The 9,767-nt window shown below is 43.3% G+C and overlaps 1 protein-coding gene across 1 annotated transcript; it reads left to right on the forward strand.

The window, feature by feature from the left end:
* The first annotated feature begins 2,505 nt into the window (after positions 1–2,505).
* Positions 2,506–6,320, forward strand: LOC125514184 (nuclear pore complex protein NUP50B). The gene is made up of 2 exons (XM_048679466.2): positions 2,506–2,788; positions 4,834–6,320. Exon 2 carries the CDS (start codon positions 4,849–4,851, stop codon positions 6,121–6,123), a length of 1,275 nt encoding a protein of 424 aa, XP_048535423.2. The 5' UTR covers positions 2,506–2,788; positions 4,834–4,848; the 3' UTR covers positions 6,124–6,320.
* The last annotated feature ends 3,447 nt before the right edge of the window (positions 6,321–9,767 follow it).

Raw genomic sequence — 9,767 nt, forward strand, 5'->3', positions numbered from 1 at the left:
AAGCTACTTACATATTGGGCATCAAGATCTATAGGGATGGATCGAGACACTTAATAGGACTTCCACAAAGTAGATACCTTGGCAAAAATTTGAAGAAGTTCAAAATATATCTGTCAAATAAAGGGTTCTTGCCTGTGCTGCAATGTGTGAAGTTGAGTAAGACTCAAAACCCAACCACGGCAGAAGATAGAGAGAGAATGAAAGTCATTCCCTATGCCTTAGCCATAGGTTCTATAAAGTATGTCATGCTTTGTACCTGACCTACTGTGTACCTTGCCATGAGTTTGGCAAGGGGGTACAGTAGTGGGAGTAGATCACTAGAGAGTGGTCAAAATTATCCTTAGATACCTAAAAGAGGACTAAGGAAATGTTTCTCGATTATGGAGGTGATAAAGAGTTCGTCGTAAAGGGTTACGTCGATGCAAACTTTGACGCCGATTCAGATGACTCTGAGTCTCAATCTGGATACATATTGAAAGTGGAAGCAATTAGTTAGAGTAGCTTCATGCAGAGCTTTGTAGAGATAGAAATTTACAAAATATATATGTATTTTAATGTGACAGACCCGTTGACGAAACTTCTCTCACAAGCAAAACATGATCACACCTTAGTACTCTTTGCGTGTTAATCACATGGCGATGTGAACTAGATTATTGACTCTAGTAACTCATTGGGTGTTGGTCACATGACGATGTGAACTATGTGTGTTAATCACATGGTGATGTGAACTAGATTATTGACTCTAGTGCAAGTGGGAGACTGAAGGAAATATGCCCTGGAGGCAATAATAAAGTTGTTATTTTATATTTCCTTATTGATGATAAAGGTTTATTATTCATGCTAGAATTGTATTGACCGGAAACTTAAATACATGTGTGAATACATAAACAAATACTGTGTCCCTAGTAAGCCTCTACTAGACTAGCTCGTTGATCAAAGATGGTTAAGGTTTCCTAATCATAGACATGTGTTGTCATTTGATAACGGGATCACATCATTATGAGAATGATATGATGGACAAGACCCATATGTTAGCTTAGCATATTGATCGTTCAGTTTATTGCTATTGCTTTCTTATTGACAAATAGATAATCCTTCCACTATGAGAAGGAAAAAGGAAGATGACAATAGAAGCAACAAAGCGGAGAAGTGGTTGACCTCCAACAACCGCACTCAGGCCTAAGAACAGGCACATACGAAGAACAAACAACTGCTAAGATGACCTGCAAGCAAGGGGAGAAAAAAGGACATCGAGCAAGGATAAGAGGCGCAAAAGAAACCAGATGGAAACAACCAGAAAGAGGGGGGCAACATGGGCATCGTTGCGAAGAAGCAAGCTACCTCGAACAACACCGACGTCAATAGAAACAGGTATATACAAAAAACAAAGCAGAATCTCCAGAGACATGCGGTTACGATGAAGCAAAAGGATAGTGAGCGTAAAGAAAATACCCGACTTAGTCAGGAGCCAAACAAATTCGAACCTCAGTTGGTACAAAAAGGTAACGGGCCACCGGCCGCCACTGCCGGCAAACAAAGCACCAATGTTGAGAAAGCTTGAAGAAGCCCTCGCAACAACGAAAAGAGTACGATGTGTGTGGCAAGCAGGGGAGAAGAAGAAGACCCACCCCCCATGTATCACAACACCCACAAGCACCGCAGAAGCACCTTCGACAAACGAGCCAAATTGGAAACGTACAAACCCACCGACATATGGGACCAGAGAAAAAATCGCCGGTGAGAAACCCATAAACCCACCAACACGCGGGACCAAAAAGAAAATCAACAGTGGCCACAACAAACCGACATAACACACTCCAAGCCTTTTTTATAAGGGTTTGTGGAACTGAATTTATGGCCTTTGCCCTTTACGTAAAAAATAAAATCAATTGTTCTCTTATAGCAATCGAACCAGGTCAACTCATTTATTCTAGTCCATGGAGGCAACTTCTAAGCTAGGTTGCTATGTTAACATTTGTTAGTTAGAGTCCAAAATGAGAGATAGTGCTTAAGGGCGATAAAATACATATACATTGTCGATTTAATGGATCTAATAGCTTTGCTGATAGTTAAAATGAGAGATAGTGCTTAAGGGCGATAAAATACATATACATTGTCGATTTAATGGATCTAATAGCTTTGTTGATAGTTAAAATGAGAGATAGTGCTTAAGGGCGATAAAATACATATACATTGTCGATTTAATGGATCTAATAACTTTGCTGATAGTTTGACACATATGCAATTTAGCCTCTTTTTTTTCTTGTTCAGCCACATAAACTTAGTCATAATTGCCAAATATATGCAGTTCAAAACCTTACTATATAAAGGGAAATATTACATATTATCCTGATATCCTCCTTTCGATACGCAAGATAAAATAATTTTCCTTTTTTTGAGAAAAAAATAATCTTCCTTTTTTTGAGGGGTAAAAAAATATCTTCCTAATTTCTATTCGTTGCTCCGCCTTTTCGGCCCACCAAGGCCCATCACGCTGGATTCAACCAGGTAGAAACCACAAAGGGTTTCCGGAGGAGCGAAATCTAGGCGCCGCCGTCGCCACTCGGCTCACGCCTTCGTCGCCCGCTTCTCCTCCCTAGGTTTTCTTCGCGCCGCTCTTCCCCGGCTACGCTCCGCGCGCGCTCGTCGTCTCCATCCGCCTCCGTCTCCCCGGCCGAGCTCGTCGCCGTCCTCCGTAGCGGCTCGCTCGGTCGCCGTCGCAGCTCCCCCCGCCGGAGGTTCTCCGCCATCCTGATCCGGCCGGCTTCGTTCGTCTCCCCGGCTCAAGGTGCGACAATTATCCTCCCTTGCGTTTTCCCCTTCCTCACGCGCCGAGCGAGGACCACGCGCTCCGTCTCTCGGGCTAGGGTTGAGACGCGAGTTAGGTTGTTGGATGCGGTAATGGGTCGCTCGTTGAGTAGGTTGAGACGGCACTGGGAAGATCTGGAGTAGCTGCATCGTTTCCTGGTTTCTCACAGCAAAAACGAGACTGTGGTGCGTAGCCTGTGGTATGAATAGTTTTATAATATTCATATGGGTTCCTACTTTGTCAGAGAAAATTCCCATTTAGTGACCCATCTTGGTGTTTAATTTTGAAGTATTAGTTCTTTGTGTATGTTATGCTTGCTGTAGCATACTCACTATCGGTTTCATTATGAATTTCTTGTAGGATTTTGATAAGTTAAAGCATGGAGTCTTTGCTCTTTGACCTTTGTGCTTTCTTTTTTCTAGGATGTATGTTAGGGTTAGTATGATAGTTTTTTTTCTTCCCTAGGGCTTCTTTAGTTTTTGACCTGGCCCCTATTTCCTGTCTACTTTTACAAAGTATAATAATCTGACCTACACCTTTATATTAAGCTATGTTCCTATGTATGTCTAGATCTGTAAAAAAAAACTATGTATGTATGCCTAGAAATATTGTAATTTGACATACAAACCCAAAACATGCGAGGAACATCAATATTAGTAGAAGACATGAAACAAAAGCTTTTGTAGCGGAATGAAACTCTAATAGCTAGGCATGGCAGTTACGAACTTACGAAGTTACATAGATGTTGATTTAGGATGAATCTATGACACAAAGTATACAAGCTTCAAAGGAACTTGGTGCTATTCATTAAGTAATATCTCGTGTAGGTTTACCATAATACATTTTGTGTAAGATATGTTAAATCATTGAGTTTCTGCCTCGAGAGTTAATTTTGTTAACATGTGTAATGAAGACTGGCTGCTTTGGTCTATATGACTATGGCTGCAAAGTTTTGTATCTGCGAATAAAACATTCAAACTATGCTATAATGAGCTCCAGCTTTGGTGCTTTCCCTTCTATATCAATAAGATGTACTGTAACTTGTCCACCTACCTATGTCGCTTGGCTAATGTCCAGTATTATAGTTTTGTTTGTTATGTCAATTATCCAATACAGAAAAAAAACTTAGACAAATTTAGCTTAGTGTTTTCTATTCACATAAGTTTGCCATTTTACTTAATTTTCGAAATAGTTATGTTTTTAATTTTGCATAACTTATTGCCATGTCAATCAAGTTTGCACTGCAGCTTGGCTGCCATTAGGAGTTTTCCTCTACATCAGTATATTTGGGTAGGCTAGATTTTTATTTGTACTCTGATTGAATATTTGTCGTTGTTGTATACTCCCTCCATTCCTAAATATAAGTCCTTTTAGAGATTTCAATATGGACTACATACGGATGTATATAGACATATTTTAGAGTATAGATTCACTCATTTTGCTCCGAATGTAGTCTCTATTGTAATATTTAAAAAGACTTATATTTAGGAACAGAGGGAATAGAAATTATTCTGCTTTAGCTGCCAAAGAGCACCTATATGGCTATGTCTTTAAGCATAATGTTGCACACATGACATGTGCAAGACAGGGGAGTTGTCTGACTGACAGATACTGGGAACACATGGCTTGTAGCTCTCTAGGAGATGATACCATGCCTTTGGTATGTCAGTACTGTGCCAGCATCGTGTCGCATGAAAAGATTTGTTCCCCACTTGCGCCAACCCAGAAATTACCATTTGACATATTGTTATTGGCAACATAGTTTTCCTTCACAAATCTTGTTTAGTCTTTAGTTACAGAGATGCTGGGTGAAGTCGGGAAAGTATTCATGTTTAGTTCTCTTTCAACTTTTTAGTTTGCTTTATGGTTTATTCTGTAGGTGGGTTGGAGCAATACAAAAAGAAGGAATCTGCATAATCAAAATCCTTTAAAACTGTGCTGATCTCTGATGTTGCATGGTTACTTCTGCAAACTATTTTGTTAATGTTCTCTTCAGTTTGTTGATGTTTTTTATATTAATGTAGCCAAAACTTGTAAGGATGGCGGACGAGGAACATGCTCAAACTTCTAGGAAGAGGGTTGCAGACAAACAAATCAACAAGGATCACCCCGAGCCTGATGATGACTCATCGGAACAAGAGACGGGAACATTTAAGAAAGCTAGTGAAGAAGTGATGGCAACCCGGAAGATTGTAAAGGTTCGGCGTCAGCAGCCATCAGCAGCTGCTTCTTCAAATCCTTTCTCTGCAATTAGATTCACGCCCAGTGATTCCATTGCTCAAGCAAGTATCACAGTCTCAGAGCCTCCACCTTCTGATGTTAGCAATGGCAAGTCCAGTGCCTTAACTGAAGCACCCTCTCAACTTGTTGAGTCAGATGGCAAGGCAGAAGTTACAGTGGATGGAACTGGTGATGACAAAGTGGTTGTTGAAGAACCCAAGGAAGATAACAGCAAGACATCTGAAATCGAGGGCAAAACAAATGATGGAGATGCTGAAGAGAAGAAAGCAGTGGATGAAGCTGCAGGTGAAGATAAAGTTAGCAAGGATGATGATGAGAAAAATGGTGAAGCTGAATCGGGAACCAAGGATGGATCATCTGAGCAGAAGGATGCTGATAACAAAGGGCAGTCATCATCGCCGACACCTCTTTTCTCCTTCACCAATCTGTCAAGTGGCCAAAATGCTTTCACAGGACTGGCTGGAACTGGATTTTCAGGCTCATCATTTTCATTTGGCTCAGGCTCTAAAGACAGCTCAAATGCTCCCCTATTTGGGCTAAAGAGTGATGGCTCATCATTCCCTTCTTTCAACATTGGTGCTACCAACAATGGGAGTTCTGCCCCATCACTCGCCACTGCAGCAGACGCACCGAAGAAATTTGCCATGTCAGAGGGCCCAGTTGAAACCGGCGAAGAGAACGAGAAGGCTGTATTCACTGCTGACTCTGCTATATACGAGTACCTCGACGGCGGCTGGAAGGAAAGAGGAAGGGGTGAACTGAAGCTGAACATCCCGGTATCTGGCGGTGAGAGATCTCGGCTCGTCATGAGGGCCAAGGGCAACTACCGGCTCATTCTGAATGCAAGCCTTTATGATGACATGACACTGAAGGACATGGACAAGAAGGGCGTGACGTTTTCTTGCATCAACAGCATCGGCGAATCACCGAGCGGGCTCACCACATTTGCTCTGAAGTTCAAGGATACCGGCATCCGGGAAGATTTCAAGGCTGCAGTGGAGACGCACAAGGCGAAGAAGGCTTCGGACACGCCAAAGACTCATGAGGGCTCCCCGAAGGCGCCCGACGTTTGAAACCCACCCCGGTGTTCCGTGTTTTGATGTGTATGTGTCGGAGCAAGGAGCCGAGGCGTTCCTTGCTCTTCCCGGAGTCGTCTTATAAAGTTAAAACATATCGTACCCATGTCATATGGTTTCTGGCGTGTCCTGTCGCTGGTCTGGAACGGTGGGTGGTCTGTTGAACTTTAATTAAAGTCATAAATCTTGGTAAACTGGAGAAATGGGTCTCGTTTCGGGCTATGCTTCTTCTGCTATGCGATGTGTATTATATTCAGTAGTAATGTATTTGAGCGAGTCTGTCACCAAGTCACTGTTTTATGCATGTTCGTCGTTTGCACATGTTTTTTCACCGGTTGCTGCATTTCGCAGCTCTTCTACTTCAGAATAGATGGACTATGCCGCTGGATGGCTTGTCTGTATTGTGAATTCATTCTCTTGGGGAGGTTTTACCATTTAGTGTCCACAACAGTGCCATCATGCACTAGTTTTACATTGACACACTTCAGGTTCTTTTGAACTTGCAACATGAGTTTTTGTTTGTTTTACAAATATTTGTGAAAAGTGTTTTTACCAGGTCGAGCATCTGCACACTCTTTATCAAGCGCGGGCTGAGCCTGTTTGAACTTGGGCGTGTCTCTAGAACCCTTTTGATCCAATTCTTTTTATGTGGTATTGAACCTGTTTGGTTTACAGGACTAGAATCCTTGGAAAATTCTCACGTGGGTCGCTTTCGTACTCAGCTCAAAAGAATTTTCCTTTCCCATGGACCCCAAGCTTCTGGAAATGTTCTTTCATGTCTACGACAGCCATGCATGTTTTTAGACAGCTTGAATTATTTATTGCTAGTACGTTTGCAGTTCAGGCAAAAAGAAAAAACACGCCATGTACGCTTTTCCTACTCCTGGAATCCTGCCAAGAGCCAACAAAACATTCTCTAGTGGAGTAGTAGTACTAATTTGCAAGTCATGACTGGACATCCTATCAATCTTTTTCATTTTGGGATCACTCATCATTCAAGTCGTACTGGTACACAGTTTTCACCTCGCCATTCACGCGCCCGCGTACCTAGGCATCAGGCAAGGCAAGGCATCCGAAAGCGACGGCGATCGATCGAGTGCGACGTGGACCGGACTTATCTTCGGTAGGAGTATATATATAAGGTAACAACAAACACGCGGACGTGGCTCCGCGGCGCGATAGGGTCGGGCGGAAAAGGACGAGAAGCCAAAAGATCGCCGCACGCACCACGGCTGATAGAAACTTCTAGCATACGCGAACCAGTCTGTGGTTAGATGGTTGCAATAAGGTGGTGTTTTTAAAGGTTTAAATTTTGATGCTCGTATTTATTAGGATTTATTTCAGAATTTATGACGATGTGCGTTCAGCGAAAGAAAATGTTTTCTTATCGACTATAAGGCGTTTATAATGACTTCATAAAATCTCAAGATGATATGCTTTCTTAGTTTTCGGAGATGCTCATACGAATAGAATGTATATGTATGTTCATAAGGGTAAATGTATGCGCCTACATATGGGATTATTATCTTAAAGAAAAAAGTGCAATAGATATATCGCTTCGCTCCGCACGTACTGCTAGCATGAGTAGCTAGCGCTCTTCTTTCTCTCGTGACTGGGTAGGGTAGCTGTCGCTCTTAACTTTTCTGTATCTGTTCTTTTCAGGGACAAAACGGCAGGTTATAAAACTGCACGCATGTACCACGCGGTTGATTGTTCCATCAGGCCTGCGATTTGGCACGGTGACGCCGTCATTTTCGGGTATATACCGCCGGTTTTGCTCGCACCGCGTGATGAACGACAAACTATCGGTTGGTTAAGAAAAACAACTCCTTTTTTTTATTTGCAGGAGAAACGTTTTGATTGCCACTGGAAACCAGAAGAAAAACCCACGCGAAACACGTTGGGTTATAGGGTATAATAAAAATCGAATCCACTATTCCTAAGAGCATCTACAGCTGCGGTTAACAAATCCGGCACCCTATACGGGAGGGCCAGACAATTCTCAAATTGCCACATCCACAGCCGTGTATCTCAAATCTGATACACTATATTCTTACTAAAGCATTCAATCCGATCATCAAAAGATCTCCATAGTTCACATATTCCATATAACCGACAATAAATTCTAAATTAGATTACTAATACTTGAAATAGAAGACGGAGAGATGGCGGGGCTTCACCACTTTCTCGGCCCTTTACCCTTCCGGTCACCAGAGTTGCTGTAGGCGTACACATAGGCGTCGGCCGCAGAGGTGGGTCATCGGAGGAGTCGATGAAGCCCTTCATCCTTCGGACGACGTGTTCCTGCTTCGTCTTTAGCTTAGCCACTCTCGCCGCCTCCGCTGCCTCGCGTGCGGACTGCTCCAACCTAGACATATGCATGGACAACCTGGCCCGAAAGCCCAAAAAAGCCCAAAATGATCATAAATGTATACTTTATTCGAAATAGAGGTATATTTTATTATTTAATACCCTAAATATTATTGTTTTAATTGAAAAATGCAACTGTTCATGTGTTTTGGAACGGGCCGGGCCCGGGTTTGGGATTTTTTGCTTCGGGCTTCCACAAGCCCGGCCCGGTGAATGACCAGGTTTACTACGACCCAAGCCAGAGCGCCTTCACGTTTTTTCAAAGGAGCTAGCCGGTGTCCGTCTGCGCCGTCGTAAGCGACCGACGGTATACCCATGTGAGGAGGCACTCCTTCTCACCGGGCCCTGCCGGCAGCCCGCGACGATGGGGGAAGGACCGTGCGACCACATCTGAGCCCTTTCCCTAGCCCGCTGCTTCTCGCAGCGGGCGGCACGCACCTCAGATTGAGTGTCCGCGTCTGCGGTACCGACGAAGAGGGCACTCAAACCAATCGCCGCCCTTGAGGAGCAGCAACCGGAGGGGGAGGAGGTCGACGGACGGGCGGCGCGGAGCGAGCTGCCTCGCTCGGAGCTACGCGCAGGGCTGGATATGAGGCGTGTGCTACTTGTGAGGTGCGTTAGGATTTTCCCCGAAGACAAGGGGAGATGTAGTATAGTAGAGATAACTATTTCCAAGAACATCGAAGAGAACATTGTATTGAAGATCAAAGAGAGAGAAGAAGCCATCTAGCTACTAGCTATGAACCCATAGGCATGTGGTGAACTACTCACACATCATCGAAAGGCAGCAAGGATGATACAGAAGCCTTCCGTGATCGATTCCCCCTCCGACAGAGTACCTGAAAAGGCCTCCAGATGGGATCACAGAAGAACAGAAACTTACGGCGACGGAAAAAGGGTTTCATGTGGCTCTCTATTGGTTTTCCAATATTTGAGAATTTATGGAGGTGGAATTAGGTCATACGTAGCCTCGTGGGGCCCACAAGGGAACATGACGCGCCCCCTAGGGCGCGCCCTATTGCCTTGTCGTCTGGTCTTCTCCCGAAGCTTTTACGGTCTCTCTTGTTCATAAAAAAATTGTTAAAAAGTTTAGTAGCGTTTGGACTTTGTTTGGTACTAATTTTCTGAAAACCCAAAAGAGCATAAAATAGCAACTGACACTAGGCACCGGGTTAATAGGTTAGTCCCAAAAATGATATAAAATAGTATAAAAAGTCATATAAAGTATCCAAGATTAATAATATAATAACATGAAACAATCAAAAATTATA

Source organism: Triticum urartu, chromosome 1A (assembly GCF_056163025.1).
Source record: "Triticum urartu cultivar PI428250 chromosome 1A, HENAU_Tu73, whole genome shotgun sequence".
NCBI lineage: Eukaryota > Viridiplantae > Streptophyta > Magnoliopsida > Poales > Poaceae > Triticum > Triticum urartu.

Excerpts from the sequence above, each read along its gene's own strand:
- LOC125514184 (XM_048679466.2), top strand. The coding sequence starts at position 4,849 with ATGGCGGACGAGGAACATGCTCAAACTTCTAGGAAGAGGGTTGCAGAC.